General features: G+C 30.9%; 1 protein-coding gene across 1 annotated transcript in view; it reads left to right on the forward strand.

The window, feature by feature from the left end:
- Positions 1-17,087, forward strand: part of LRP1B (LDL receptor related protein 1B) — a 1,708,438-nt gene that overhangs the window by 1,279,278 nt on the left and 412,073 nt on the right. The window contains exons 36-37 of the mRNA XM_011354519.1: positions 2,680-2,814; positions 3,398-3,527. Coding sequence (XP_011352821.1) covers positions 2,680-2,814; positions 3,398-3,527 — 265 coding nt within the window. The remainder of the gene's footprint in view (positions 1-2,679; positions 2,815-3,397; positions 3,528-17,087) is intronic.

Below are 17,087 nucleotides of genomic sequence, written 5' to 3' on the forward strand. Positions count from 1 at the left end.
ATCTGCTACTTTTCTAGTGTGCTGACGATTGTTTCATAAAGAGAGAAAAGCGTAGTAACCATATACATTACATTTTATCTGGTTGTTTTTTTCATGCTTGTATGGTGTTTTCTAAAACAGCAGGTAAATTTAGGCCAGGAAACAGGATTTTAAATTTTCTGGGACCCAGCCGCCCAAGATAACATGGAATTTAATATATTCGCAGCAGGCAGTCACTAAGTGCCCGTTAATTAATTATAAGAAAACAGACACCTAGAGTGAAAGTACTCTAAGAGATTTATGTATATAAAGCGCTTAACAGTAATAAATCTATGGAGAAAAATAGATTTAGTAGGGGGGATAAAGCATGGAAAGGGAATAATTTTTATAGAATAGTCAGGGAAAGTTTCAGAAAGAAAGGGAATTTTTAAGCTAAGATAGAGCTGTGCAGATACCTGGGGTGAGAGTGAGAGAAACATTCCAAATAAAAGAAAGAAATAATATAAAGAGATTTAGACTAAACAGCATTTGGTTTGTTTTAAGAAGAAGAAAGTCTGTATTATTAGAGATAGATGAGTGAGGGGGAGAGTAGAAGGATATCAGGTGAGAGAGGGTTAAGGATATAGGTAGATCATGAAGGTCATGGGAAGGATCTTTAATTTTACCTTGGATGAGATAGGGAATAATTAGGGAGTTTTAACTGGATGAGAGATAAATTATCTTATTTATTTTTTAAAAGATAACAATGGCCTCTAAGTGGATAAAAGACTCATGAGGAAAGGAGATTACTGAGGCAGAAGTAGAAGCTGGGCGATAAGTTAGAAGCTATTGCAGTACTTCAGACAAAAGGTAATAGAAGCTTGGATTACATTACAAGTAGTAGAGAGTGCTAGAGGTGGTTGATATGGTTTGAAACAAAAAAAAACAGCCAAAAATACTTGGAAATAGATTGAACATGAGAGTATTTAGTTATGGATTAGATGTGAAGTATGAGAAAAAGTAACTAAGAACAATATGAGGTTTATACCCAAGAAACAAAAGATGGAGGTGCTATCCATTATACCACAATGGCTTGGGAAATTGCCATGTAGAAGACTATAAGAGAAGAATGTTTCAAGAAGAAATTCAGAATTTGTCTTTTGTATATCAAGAACAAGATACAGATAACAAACTGGTGATTGCCAGAGGAAAAGGAGTTTCGGGAACTGGGTGAGAAAGGTGAAGGGATGAAGATGTACGAGTTAGTTGTTACAAAACAGTCGCTGGGATTTAGAGTATAGCATAAGGTATATAGTATGTAATGGTTGTTTATAGTGTCAGATGAGTGCGAGAGCAATCAGTGGGGATAACTTCATAAATTATATAAATGTCTAACAATTGTACTGCATACCTGAAACTAATATAAAATAATAATAAAAAAAGATTTCCTTTTCTACATACACGTGGAGATACAAAGTAGGCTGTTGGATATAGAGATCTAATGTTTGCAGAAGACCCTGTATATAATGATTAATATATATGCAAGAATAATACTTATTTTTATTGATTGATTCACTCTTTTGGTACTGAAAATATGTTAAATGATACTTTTATGAAACTGGAAAAATCAAACAAGTCCTTGCTTTTCAACTGTATACCTAAAAATGATATCTTTGCTTCAAACAATTGTATATCTGACTTGCTGAGAACGGGGAATATTTGGAATCATTTTTCAAGTAAGTAAAAGAATTTAGAACGTATTTCATTTGAAACAGAATCCCAAAATTTACTAATACATGGTTTATTATATTATTTTTTTCTTTATTTCCATAGTCTATCACTGTGTCGAGGGAAATTATATTGATCTTAAAGGATTTATTCTTCAAATGGCCATGTAGGTCACAACACAAAATTTACTTGGTGGAAAATTTATTATTTAATGATTTGTCCCCAGTGTCTGTATTTAAAATCATTGATCTATAATTACTACCCTTTATGCATATGCATGCAATATATTTCATTTATAATCTTTAGATGTATTTTTCATTCAAATATTTAAAAAACACTGCTACTTAAAAATGCTGATAGCATAGAGCTATTCCTCAAGCATTTTAAAGACCATTTGTACAATGAAAGATTGAAAAATAATCTAAGGGTTTTGTAGTTGACATCTGGGAAACTAGTACTTCAGAAGGTATCATTGGATGATAAGGCATTTTTAAGGCTTTATGCATTTTGAATAACATTATGCTTAAAACACCCTTGATGTAATTGAAATGCCCTTGTTTCTTTCCATTCTCTCCCTACTTTAAGTCTTTGTTGCATTGATTATCTCCAGTAGTATTTTCTTTATATATAGATGACTCAGACACAAGTATAGGTGTGAAAAGAAAAATTGTGGTTCAAAATAACATGGTTGATACCAAGATTGCAAATTCATGGGAGATAAATATTTATTGAATTAAAGTAAGTAGAAAAATGAAAAAAAAATAGAGAATGGGCTAGGTCATTTAAAACTTACTTAAAATTTTTTTCACCAGGTTCTTTCCTGTTTTAATATTTTTCTTCTATTTGTATTAATAAATTATCCTGAAGAATACTTATACTCTAGCACAACCAGGATATTTACCCGCTAAATACAGATGCAATGTGATTCTGATATTTATATTAGTATCTTTTATAGCATGTGTGTATTTTTTTTTCTTTCTGTCTTAACCATAGAAAATGATACTATCTACTGGACAGACATGGGCTTCAATAAAATTAGCCGAGCTAAAAGAGATCAGACTTGGAAAGAAGATATCATTACCAATGGCTTGGGAAGAGTGGAAGGGATAGCTATTGACTGGATTGCTGGTATAACCCATGGCTTTTTCTGTTTTTGTTTCACATCTATTTTAAGGGCTTAATCTGCTTCAGAAAAATTCTGTTTCTGATTCATAGCAACTTTTTTTGTGGGTGTTTACTTCTAGCCACAGGGGTAAATAGTCTCTTTTGCTTTTGGCTTCATTCGTTCTAAAGCTTTTGAGCCTTCGGATAAGTGTTTTTATGTAGAAGCAGATCATATAGTGTTAACTTTGCCCAAATCTCCTGAGAGCTCCATGAGGCAGGCAAACAGAAATGTTAGTTCTCTTTTGCCTGAAGTCTATAGAAAGTTAAAATAGATTCTTTCTCAAGGTGAGAGAAGTTTCAACTTATTTTTCACATATAACGGTATCATTATATGGTTTAAATGACAGATGTGTGAGATTTAGGAAGTATTTGAATATTTATTTATTTACAGTTTGGTTCTTAGGGAATGCACACATTAAAAAAGAATATAGGAATTAAATGCTTTCTTGAGAGTTATAAGAATGCTCAGAAAGTTCATTTTAGCCATAATTAATAAATCATTTTCTTTCTCACAACTATATTATAAACACATCTGTATTTCTCCTAGGTAACATATATTGGACAGACCATGGTTTCAACTTAATTGAAGTTGCAAGACTCAATGGCTCTTTCCGTTATGTAATTATTTCTCAAGGCCTGGATCAACCCAGATCTATAGCTGTGCACCCAGAGAAAGGGTAATTTTAAGATTTACATATATCTTTTGAGTTTTAAGTGAGTTTTCTTAAGTTTCATTTTTATAAATTCGGACATTTATATTAATATTTATTTTTAGTTGTAATGTGTGAAACAAAACTCAAAAATATCTTACCTAAACCACAGAAAAAATTTATAGTCACTTGGTCATGTAAATTTTAGTTGAGATTTGATGGAGTTGTATTTATTATGCAGTTCTTTAATGTGTATATAAATCCAAATTAGTATATCGACATGTTTCTAGATTCTCAATTTAAAGTTCTGCCCTAGAACTGTTTACATAATAGGTAATGAATTACTTGCTGAGTGAATGAAAGAACCGTATGATAGCTAACCTCATTCTTTAATATCTCTAAAGCTTCATTTTCCATTTATGTCTATGATTGCCAAATCAAAATGTTTATCCCAAACTTCTTTTATTTCTCCTTGAGTTCCAGATAAGTATGTCTGTTTTCTTGACATTTCCATTTTTCCATTTGGATTTTTTATGGGCACCTAAACTGTACATATCAAAAATTAAAATGAATTCAATATGCCAACAAGATTTGCTGATTTTTTTCTTCTAAATATTATTAATCTATTATTCTCCATCTTTACAACCTCTACACTAATTAAATCTGCTCTTACCTTTCACGTATGCCACTGCAATAACTTCTCAATTGATCTCCTAACTTTGCTGAAAGTTAGAGTTTGCTTTTTTTTTTTTTTATTTTAATGTAAATCTGCTTAAAACTTCTCAAGAGATTCCCATTGACTGTTGTTTAACATTCAGAATTTCTGTTGTGACCCTTCCTAATCAGGCCCTCTGTAAATTTGCAGTCTCAAATTTCTGCTACTCTCTCTTTGCTATATCTCTTCTGTCCTATAATCTTCCACTCCCAGCCTTTAAACAACCTCTTCCCTTTACTTGCAATGTTTTCTTTCCTACATTTACCTTGCTAAAGTTTATTTATTCTTCCTTGGCTTTTCAAACAGATTAGATTGTTCTGTTATATGACACCAAAACATCCATGCTTTCATTTTTTATAAATTCCGTGTACTAATATATGCTTATTTATTTATTATGTTTATTTGCTTAGTAGCTTTATTTTTCACTGGACTGGATAATGTCTCTATTCTTCACTAAAACTCTATGAGAGAAGAGCCATATGTGTCTGGTTTATTTCTCTATCCCCAGAGTTTAGTACACTGGCTAGTAAAGAGTGAGATGTTGAACAATAATATTAATAATATGGAAGTAGTCCCATTATAAAACCTTATATTACTCTACTGTGTTTTTTGCATTGCTGGTATGACATAGAGTTTTTATTTGTTTGTTTGTTTGTTTGTTTTTGTTTTTAAAGGAGGGAGAATCGGACAAAACACCTTTTTCTTGTTAAGTTGTATTGTTTTATTTCAGAAGAGAAAGGTCTTATTGTTAATCCCTTTGTTTTTCTTTAACTAGAAATGGGTTACATGTACAACCTTAGATCAGTCAATAGTCAAAGAAAGGAATTATCTTGACAAGTTATGTTTCATTACCTGGGCTTGAGTAAGATCCCAGACCAAACAGTATATACTGGATATCTGAACAAACTCAATTTTTATTACGAGAGATCTTGAGGATAAATTTCAGAGAGACAATATAAGGAAGAACAAAACCAAATCCCTTAATTGGTCTATTTCAACAGTCATCCCAGTTTACTCTCCTTAGTTATTTTTTCTCTTTGACATCTTAATGTTGGAATTCCCTGGAACTCAATCTTTGGTGTTTTTCTTTTCTTGATTTGGTAATCTCATTCCGCTTAAATGTTAAAGATTCTAAAATATATATATATGCCCAGATCAGACCACACTCCTGAACTCTAGATTTTTATGTTCAACTGCTTATTCCCCATTTTTATTTAGAGATCTGTGGCAAATTTTAATTTTTCAGGTAATTACAACAATATCTGACATTTGCATGATCTTACAATGTGACACTGACACTTTTCAAAAAAGATAAGTGGAATGCCTTTTTTATACACTTGAGTTTGTTTGTGCCCATGACTATTATAAGAGTGATATTATGTAAAGCTATATCATAAAAGAAGATAAAACATCTACCTGGTCCTCTCTGGATGCCACCACTCTGCTGTGAGGAAGCCAAGCAGCCCCATGAAGAGGACACATGTAGATGTTCCAACCAACAACCCTAGTTATGATCTCAGCTGCCAGTTAGCACCAAGTGTTAGACATGTTGAGTTACTCTATTCCCCAGCCATAAGTCATCCCTGCCCTGTTGTCATCACAGTTGATGTGAAAAATAGCTAAGTTTATGTAGAGCTTTGACCAAATTGCCAATTTATAGGCTAATCAATTAATGTTATTTTAAGTCTCTAAATTTTGATTGGTTTGTTAAGGAGAAGCAGCTATCTAGAACAAAATCCATCAGAAATCTTAACTTTAACAGATCCATAACTAAACTGAATCTTTACTATAATTATGACTTCTCCATTGGATAATGCCAGTTATGTTATTTCATTTGCGTAGGCCAAAACACTTGGCATCACCTTTGGTGTCTCTTCCATTCTGTATATCCAGTATACCAGGAATTCTGTTACCTTTGGCTTCAGAATACATTCATATACTACCAACTTATAGAATTTTCATTGCAAACCTCCTAGCCTGAGTTGTTATTACACTTTCCAACATTTCTGGATTATAGAATACCATCTTCTACCCTTGCAGTCCTACAATCTATTCTTCATGTAGTGGCTTACTAATTATTCTGGAATATAACTTGCTGCTACTTCTTTGCTCAAAATTTACCAGTGGGTCTTTCTTCACTCTCTTTAAAATCTCTCAACAAACCTAGAGTGGTATTATTTTCTCTATTTAACGTATAAGGGAATTGTGTCAGCAATTTTACATATATTACTCTGTCACCAAGCTTGTATGTGGGAAAGTTAAGTTTTGCTAAACTCCAAAGACTATGCTACATTATGTGTGTATGTATATGTTACATATTACATATAAACATATATACCATTAAACAGTATAGAAATGAATAATCAAAAATATCAAGCATATCTAAAACCAGTTTTAATAGTTTCAGGATAAAATTATAATGGAAAATTTAAAGGTTAGAACTATAAATAAAGAGATAATAAACAATAATGAGAAATGGTGATGGAGAAAAATTAGGAGAGAAGGTTAATAAAAGCATTTTGAGTTGACTCTGACTTGTCCCAGTACAGCTTCTTGCCTACTACCACCATGTGCCCATGGATTCATGCCACCGCATATTAAGACAGGAAGGGAAACTGTAATTTCATTTAATTCCAAGAATAAAACACATGACTCAATTAAATATGTCCACATAATACCCATAAACTTGAAAATAAAAATGTCTTCTTCCAATATGATGGTATTTTAAATCTCTCTTTTAAAATTATAATTTATAATCAAGCAATAAGTCATTATTACCTCAATAGAGAAAATCTGATCAATCGCTGGACTATGAGTAATTATTCTAGTGGTAGGGACAAGTATAATATGAATGTTATGAAATTCCACATATACATAAAAAATAGGTTTATTTCTAATAAAGAATGTCTTCTCTTCATATTTGTAATAAGTCCAATACTTTATTTGTATTGCAGAGTACCTCTGTGCCTGGCCTTTTATAGATTCAATTTAATACATCTCTTACTGTTATTTGTTAATCTATAGTTTTCTGTTTCATTTCTTCCTGAAACCTAATATATAGCCTCTAGTTGTTATTCTAGACCTTCTTTTTCTTAACTATATTTTATATCTCTATAGCTATTGTAGTACATAACTATACTTATTGCTCTCTATGATGATCGAGAAAATCAGGCAAAGGAACCACATATAATTCATTTTTTTGTCCATTTATTCAATGAACATTTATTGAGTACTACACACTGTGAAACAGGTCATTCCAGTACATCTCCATTTCCTCCTCAGCCATTAATTCAGTACATTTGACAAAACAGGACTACTTACCATGTGCAAAACACTGGTGAGCACTATGAAGTATTATGATATAAATAAGATGTTGCTTCTGTTCACAGTGCATTTTCTGTTTAAACTTTCAGTTTAAACAAGTATAAAATTTCAGTTAAAGAATAGTCTCATCCTGTAAAGTAAGACTCCTTTTCAGGCATAAAAAGAATAGATTGACAAAATTTAAGCTGAAATCTCATATCTAAATGTCATGTTAAAGTAATAACTTCCATAAGACCATTATAAGATTACATTGGGTTTTAAGGGAAGAGATAGCATATAATTTGAGTAGGTAGTAAAAGTGAGGGTAGTAGCAGCAATGGTGGTGATTACTAGAGGCAGGTGGTGATTACAGAGGAGACTTGAAGGAGAAATGTTTCTGCGATAGAGTGGAGATGTATTATATGAAGAAAAAATAGAATAATCAAAAAATCGGCAAAGCAAAGTTCATTGGCAAAAGTATAAGTACATAATATAAATGTAGGGAAGAGTAGGTGATGTAGCTGGAAGATAAGTCAGGGCCATAAAATAGACAATAAGGTCTGCCGTATTGGACACCTTCTCCAGTTTACCAAGTGAAATCTAACCTTGTCCTGGACCCTCTCTCCTAAGCTTAGCCCCTCACCCCAAACAACCCACATAAGCAAATATCAGAAGTGTAATATGAGCTTATTGAAGTTATAATATTCTTTAAATTAGGGAATTCTTTGAATTTTTCTTTTATCATCTCAAGGAGAGTATTATGGAAGAGTGGGAAGGTTCTTTTTCTGCCCTCAAAACAAGTAATGGAGAGAGCTAGAAGCAAATATGTAAGGAGAAGACTAAAATAAATAGTAGAGAGCACTAAATGAAAAAATTGTGTCACTCTCTAATCATGAGTCCTCATTTCAGAAGGAGTCAGATCAGAGTTGGAGAGAGGTAAGAAAATTTTAAAATAGATGTGAGATTTAAGTTTGAATTTAGAAAGATCTAGTCTTCTATGCCTGAAAATTAATCTTAACAATATGATTCTGTTTTTTTTTTTTTAATTTATTTTATTTTATTTTATTTTTTAACTAAAATTGTCTTGGAAGCCATGGATTCTTCCTGAGACAACAAATTCTAGAGAAGAGATGTTGAGTAGAATATAAATGGAATCAGAAGTTAAATAAATATAAGGTTGCTTTCTACTTATTCCAACAGAGTTCCAACCCTGTAATAAACCATGGTAGTGGGAGAGATTACCGAAGAAAGAGTATAGAAAAAAAGAAATCTAAGGACATAAAGAAATTAAGAGAGATAAAAGCAGAGAACAGAACATGCAATTGGTGATTAGGATTCTACTGGTAATTTTTATCAATTTCAAGAAATTAGCAAGGACAGAAGCCAAATATAAAGAATTAATAAGTGAAAAATAATTAGAAAATGGAGCTAGCATACTTAGACTATAGTGACATAAACTTGGCCAAGAAAGAGAAAGAGGGAAAAATAGAAGATATGTTGACAAGATAGTAAAGTATGGAGGAAGTTTTTCTTAGAATGGGAGTCGGGGGGAACTGTACATATTCATAGGCAGAGAAGAAAATGAAAGAAAGGAACAGGGAGAAAATGCACATAAAGAGACAAATTGGGGAGTGATGGAGGAAACTTATCAAAGAAAAAACAAGATAGAACAAGAATAATAGGGAACAGAAAGCAGATAGACAAAGAGTTACATCTTATAGCAGGTATCCCAGAAATTGGTGATATTGGAATAGAGAATTTTCACTGGTCATAAAGATTAGTTTGTGTCCTTGCTAATGCAAGGCAAAGGAAAAATAGAGATATAGGTTCCTGGAACAGTCAAAGATAAGGAACTATAAGCTGGGATGTTCACAGAATCAACACGAGTCATAAAAGTTCCTAAGAATGTCAGCTGTGGAGGGGGAAGATGGTAGAGTTGTCAGAGAGTAGCATGGTGGTATGGAAAAATGACATGTGTGAATTCATACTGTGAATATTTTGAAATAAATGAATTTAACCTCAGAGAAAGTTTTTTGCTTGCTAACATCTACTTTTCCACTTTTATTCTGGACACAATGGCATCAATTTTCTCGAGCAACTAATGCAATAACTATTATTTTCTAATCTATCATCTTTAACTTGTTCCTTTCAAACAGGTCTTTCTTTCAGATAGGCTGATATCCCTCTTATATGAAAAGAAAAAAAAAATGTTTTATTTCTCCACACATGTTTACTTCTCAGCTTCCTATACCCATTATTTCTTCATTGAACTTCTGAAAAGGGTTTTTAGCTTCTGTTGGTTCTGGAAAGTTTTAAATTTATCCATAGCCAAAACCAAAGATTTTTTTTTTTTCCAGATTTCATACCATTTGCCTTCTTCTTGACGTTTTTCTCCATTGATTATCCATTCAAGGATTAATTTTTTCTGTTACTTTCACTAACTCTGAGTTTTCTTGTTCTCTCTGATCTCTGTATATCAACTCTAAGCATCGTATATCTTCTTCGAACATCTTTCTCCTCATTTAAGGCTTTAATTGCCATTTTCTCTTGCTATATTTAACTTTTAAATTCATTTTCATTTTTTTGTACTTTAATCACTGCATTACATTTCTTTACTAATCATGGAATCTCTTTTTATGTTATCATAGTTCCTTTGTCCTGACAAGATTAAAATGTATGTTAGATTTTTCATAGTTTCTCATCACCTTTTTTCATCTGTCACTAAATCCTGCCATTTCTCTTCAGATGTTTCTTAGATTTTACACTTCTCCTATTGCAACTATGAGCTCAGCACTGACTCAGCTGGAGAGTCTCAGTAAAGATTTTTGATTTCTTAATTTTTTGTCTCTGAAGCAAGATTTACATTTCATAAAAAATGAAAAAGTCTTTGACATATGCAGCAATATTTTAAATACTATTTACCTCTATACTCTTACTCCTTCTAAAAACATTTCTTAAGTATTAAATAAGTCACATGGATAGATATTTTTCAGGATTTATAGTTAAAAAATTATATACCTTTTAAAATATTAAGCTTATTTTCAGGAAATGTTTATTACTGCTTGGAAATATTAGTGATATGTTTCTCCCAATTTGTTATTCATATGTTTACTGACTTGAATTTAGTGGGAAGGTAGAGAGGAAAGCCTTAAAAATGACCAGTCTGTACAAGTTATTCAAACGTCAATTTCCAAGTAATATTATATAGACATTTAAGTGCCAAAATTCATATAATAAAAGTAAAGTACAGCATTTTAATTTTAATATTCTCTTTGAGGTTAAAACATGGCAGGTGGTATTGCCAAGGAAAAAAGACCATAATGGAGTAAATTAACCAAATCCACGATATAAATGTGCCTTGGAAAGTGGACATGAAGGCTATTTTTGAACAATGGAAATGAGATCTTTTAAAGTGTAGCCAAATGCAAAACAGAAAGCATGAATTTAATTCAGCTTGAAAAGTTAGTTTTTTCTTCTATTGATTTTATTTGGAAAGGTATCATTTCCTTTTTAAAAATTAAAACGTAATAATTTTCTTCATGTTAAAAAATCATTTTCTACTTATAACAAAAACGTGATGTATAGGAAGTCACAGTATGATACTGGAAAAATTAGTTAACTTCCCATGGAATATGATGTCTAAGTGAAGCACAAATACTCTGTATTCTTTTCTTTTTCTTTTTAAATACCAGGATTTACATTGCCTTTCTTAATTTAGCTTTACATTGGTATGACTGTAAATAAGTTACTGAAAAGTATTTCTTTCCAATGTAGAGATTTAGCTTGGCACAGTATGTTGGTGTTCAACAAGTACATATTGTCAAATGGTCTTTGATTGATTATAAAAATATGCTTTTATAATGTACTCAAAGATATATAGGAGATCTTGAATGACAGTTTAGCATCTGTTGAGATAGAAAAAGTATACCATAGTCTAACACCATCTCTTAGAGTTTATTTTGCATCTTAAGGCAAGGCAATACATATAAAAAAAAAATAGAATTAAATTTGATTTGAAATGAAAATAATAGTGGAATATGGGTGCTAGTACATAATATTAAGACACCATGATGGCCAAATAATTTGAGAATACCACAGTAATTCCCCAGATCATAACCACCTCTCTCTAAATGTGTCTGGGTGAGGCATATAAACAAATTATAAAGACAAATGAAAGAAAATGTCACATTTTTTTACTAGGAATTTTCTCAAAAATTCTACTCCAGGCATCGTTCTTTCAAAGATAGTAAGGTACTACTCATCTAGTCTTTTTCAATGTGCTGTATCCTTATTCCTGGACTTCTAAACATAAATCTTGGATTTTATCTCTCCCTCTAAAAGGAGGGAGAATGGACTAGATATGATCAAGATGCCCTGGGCTATAATTGTATCTATGTGGCTGTTGAAAAAGAAAGGCCAGAAAAGTTATTCCCCCTCCAAAACCATGTTGAATGGAAAATGGAAATAGCCACACACAAATGTAAAAGTTGTCACTAATTTCTCAAGGGATCTGACCAATAGGAACAGTAGAAGGGTAAAACAGAAGTTTGAAAGATTTCTCTATTTGCCTATAGAAATTGCCTCTGTTTGTTCAATATATATTTATTAAAAAGAGAGGATGAGCAATTAGGCAGGATGCAAATACTTAAATAAAATGAGGAATTAAATATAATATAGGGTGATGAGCCTAATGTACTATGGGATTACAGGTGCAAAATAAATTTTTTGCTTGAAGAATTTTCCTCTGTACTTCTCTGGTATTGGCTGAACAAAATTATTTTGTTGTTGTTGTTTTATATAACAAGTACTCATTTTATATAATTACTCTGTATTGCAAAGTAGTGAACCAGGGAGTAAGCTAGTGTAAAACTTAAGAAAAACAATTACCAGAATGAGACCTCTACAACAATGATACCTTAAAACATTTTTTTAAAGCTTAAACAAGAGATAACTCAGATGGCCTGTATCTTTATTTTAGCACAGAAGAAAAGTTCATTTCTGAAATTGTTTATAGGAGTGACAACTTTTCTCACCACAGCACTCCAACATTTTGTGTTCAAGCCCCTACTTTCATGACTTATAGAGACAACTAGCAAGCTTTAATCATTTCTGTTAGCATTTTTCTCAGGTAATTACTTACCCATTTGCCTCTGCTGTTAAACAGTGAGCTTCATGAGGATCACTAAGTCCGACTTTTTTTGTATCATCAGCATTAGCACAAAATAGGTACATAATATTTGTTGAGCGATCTCATGATTGCAGTGACAGAATATATTCGAGGATCATCCACCACAGTACAGACGAAAATAAATTGAAAAGTAGTGTTCAGGTTATACTGTCTCTGGACTCTCTTCCTTTTAGCAGAGTGTTCTGTGGTGGAGTTCTTTTTATATTGCAGGAACCTGTATGCAATAGTAACACATTCAAAACTTGGAAAGTGATCTGGAATCGACATGTAATACTTTCTTCAAAACAAAACTGCACATAAATGAAGAAAAAGGAAATGTGAAGAAGCCTTCACAAAATAGAGAAGGTTCTATATTATACCATATTCTTCATAGCGAATGAAGGATTCAATTTATTTATTTGTGCAATGTGTTCAGACTTCTACAATATTATAATTTTGCTTGTGCTCTGAAGATGGAGACATTAACATGTTCTACGAAGTATTCAATTAGTATGAGTTTTAAGTGATTAAAACATTGAAAATTACAAGAATTTTTTGTCAAAAAAAAAAGCTCATGCTCACATAAATTCTAACTGCTATTGCTAAATGTAGGATTTTTGTTTTGTTCTGTTTTTTTTTTTTTTTCCCCTCTTACTTTTTGCAGCTATAGTAATGCATTGTTGACCCCGATCTGGCAGAGGGCACAATGACATTCTTGATTCTCTTCTCTAGGCAGCTGCCTATATAAAAGAATTGCATGATCTTCAGTTTTTTGTGTGTCAGCATGGAAATTTTTAATTATCTCAGTTTTTCATTAGCATATCTGATATAGTGATATGCTCTTAAAGAAGGCATAGTTATGGGAATAAATGGCAAGTTTATTGTAAAAATTGCAACCCAGAATTGTGCTCCAGGGAAAATGTTTAGCAGCCAAAGAAGAGAATCTTAAATTTAAAGAAAATAATTGATTCAAATTAGTTGCTTTTTACTATTGTTCATATATCTAAAATGTAAGAACCACATTTAATACTATTTCTTTTTTAATAGTTTAGACATGTATTTCTCTATTTCTTCTCTTACACTTCTTTACCTTTGTTTCTATGTAAACTTAGACTTATTTCACACACACAAATTATTTGAAATTATTTAAAGACACTTATAATGCTTTAAATGTATATTTTTTCAACTTAAATCTAACTAATTATGACAGAAAAAAATATTTGTTTTTCTTTACAAGTATACCTGTGTGTAAATTAATTCTGACATCAGTACAATTATTATATGATAAATTCAATAAAATTTTAAAGACCAAAAATTATATGATAAGCTTTTGGGAACTCCACTGCTACCAAATTCAATCTTTTACCTATTATATAAATGTCAATAATTAATTGGAAATTAACATATGACATGTATTCATTGCACATTTTCCTGCCAAGTACTTCTGTGTCTAATTAAGACAATAGAGATATTTGTGTTATGATGATTTCTGATAGTATTCCTATAATCCTTCAAACCATTTTTGAATGCCCTTTTATAAATTTTGAGTTTTTAAATTATGTAACTTCAAGCCTCTTTAAATAAGGAAATTTTTGTTTTAGGATAGAATTTGATCCGGAGAAAATTCAATTATACAACATAGCATTTAATTTTGACAATTTTGAAAATTCCTGAGCCCGGAATAACCTTGAGAAGTATTCTCAGGGCTAGATTTACCAAGTTAATACTCTAAAGGCAATTTTCTTGGCTATATCATACAATTCGATATTTACTACAGCACAATTTGAACTAAAATGGAGAAAACATCAATATTTAATACCATCACTGAATCTTAATTTCCATGGAGTCTCAAAAACCAGAGACAAGAATTTTCATTTCTTTCTGTTGCTAAAGATCATGCTTAGATTCGAGAATCTATGTTCATTAAAAATTTCTCAAGTACATCTATGTAAATTACTATCTTAAATTATTCATAAGTTTCTCACTGCAGTTTTATGTGCTTAGAGAGTATTCTTTCTCTAAATCTGGTTTATAATCCCTGAAGGTTCTCAAAGTGCTGATTCTATTCAATTCTTTACTTTCAATTTCAGTTTATAGAGCAAATAAAGCATTCTTTGTCTGATATTCATAAAAAGGTTGCTTAATTTTGGTAGGTGTAAAATCTTTTAGTTTTATTAAGTTGATAAATGATTTAGCCACAAAAGTGGTTCTTGCAGTCAGATTTGGTTTTGTATGTTATGATAGTTTATCATATCATTACTGAAAATTTGGATAAAATCTGTTTTTAAGATAATTTTATTTTAAATATATATTTTTTTCTCTTATTTTATTGCTATTCATCCAAGCCTCCTCCATGAAAGTATTGCAAATTTAAAATGAATAGAGACTACTTGGGGGAAAAAAGAGACTTGTTTCTCAATACTAAGAGCTTTTTAGTATTTTGTTTTTATATTTTCAAGTATGGAGTTCTTTGTTATATTCCTTATACCTAAGGAAAAATAGCATTTGTTATAAGATTATTATACTGTTGTATTATATGTATATTTGAGAACAAAACATAGCACAGAGAGGACAGTGCAGGCCTGTGATTAATAAAACCTGAGTGCAGTTCCTGGCTTGGACCCTTATCAGCAGTATGACAATAGATCATTAACTTCCTGAGCCACAACATTCATAGCTCTGAGAATAAGCACTAAATAAATTAAATGTCTGACAACCTACTTACTGAAAATAATATATTTTTTCACTCATTTAGTTCATTTGAAAGCAACTTCCTATTAAATAAAAGGTATATTATGCACATTCCCATTCATATTGGAACTTTGGAGTATGTTAAAGTAGATGACAAGAATTAGATATAATAAGTAATTGCATGTCTGTCCTGGATCCCAAAATGCCTGCTTCATAGATTAACATCCCCTGCCATTTTAACACAATGACCGACTAGGCATTTTAAAAGCATTATTAATGCTAAAATTTGCCCTTAGGAAATTAAATGTAGCAACAAAGTTTACCTTCCAGTTAAATAGTTATTTTTTAAAAATATCTTTTAATATAATGAATCTCTTTCAGAGCTTTAAAAAATCTTAACTTTAATACAAGTATAAATATTTTCATGTGTGGTATATTCTAGGTGTAATTAATAAAATATTTGGATTTCTCTCTATAAAGTTTTTCCATTCTGATTTATAGACATTGTAAATATAAATGAAACTTTCTTCAGGATTAATATTGTTGGCTTTCTAGCCACACTTCTTTTTTATTTGGTTATAAAATCCAACACATTTGTTTTATACAAAATTTTCATTAAAAAAATGAACTTTTAAAATAAATCAAAACAATATACATAGAGGGAATACACATATTTTCATATAGTGTAAGTACTTTTTTTGTGGATAAATACTAACTATTGAGTAGATATAAAATATGAATGTAAGTCTATTTTTTTATAGGTAATCTCACTTGCTCTTTTTATATATGATCAATTATGTGTATGTATTCAAATATGCACAGAATACAGACCCATTTTTGCCTGAATCGACAATTGCCACATTTTTCTCAACTTTAGTCATTGCTGTTATCTAAAAGTTGAATAAGAACTTCAGTTGACATACTTTAAAAGAATGGATCTTATTCATCTGAACGCATGAATTTCTGCATTGTAATATAATTATTATAATTGTTGAATAAATAAATGAACTAAAGCATAGATTATATATCTTCTGTTTTCCTACTTTTCATTTTTTGACATGTTGCTTTATTTTAGCATGCACTGGATTTTCTTTATATATTTTATTTTCTTTCACATTCCTTCGACATTACACTTTGTATTAAAAATTTGCTAAAATAGGAATATCTGCTTTTGTATGAATCCATGTTTTAAGAAACTTCACAGAGTAATTTATAAAATTTATATTAGAATAGCTACTTTTAGCAGTCTAAGTGAATAGAAGTGAAAATTATGATGTATGTATATATACATTCATAAATTAAATATTTACCTGCCACTGATTTTTATTTTTTTAATTTTCTAATGACTTACTGCTTTATGTGTAATAGCGAACAAAAAGAGCAAATATCACTGTCCTCATTGAGTTTACAGTCTAATGGGTGTAAAAATATTAATACAAAATGATATTGTAAAGAAACACAAATGTAAATTTGCCACTCTAATGGATATTAGGAAGCAGAGTAGATGGTGTAATAATCAGAAAGAACACTGAAGTTTTCTTGAAGGAAATGGTGTTTGAGATGCGGAAAACAGGAGCAAACTAGGCAATAGGGTTGCAAAAGAGCATTTCAGACAGGGGGCAGGATGTACCGAAGGCCTTTTAATAGGATTTGAATTCATCCTCATGAATTCTATGAATGGTTAAATATTTTCTTACAATAAAAAATAGTT

The sequence above is a fragment of the Pteropus vampyrus genome, unplaced genomic scaffold, assembly GCF_000151845.1.
Source record: "Pteropus vampyrus isolate Shadow unplaced genomic scaffold, Pvam_2.0 Scaffold17, whole genome shotgun sequence".
Lineage (NCBI taxonomy): Eukaryota > Metazoa > Chordata > Mammalia > Chiroptera > Pteropodidae > Pteropus > Pteropus vampyrus.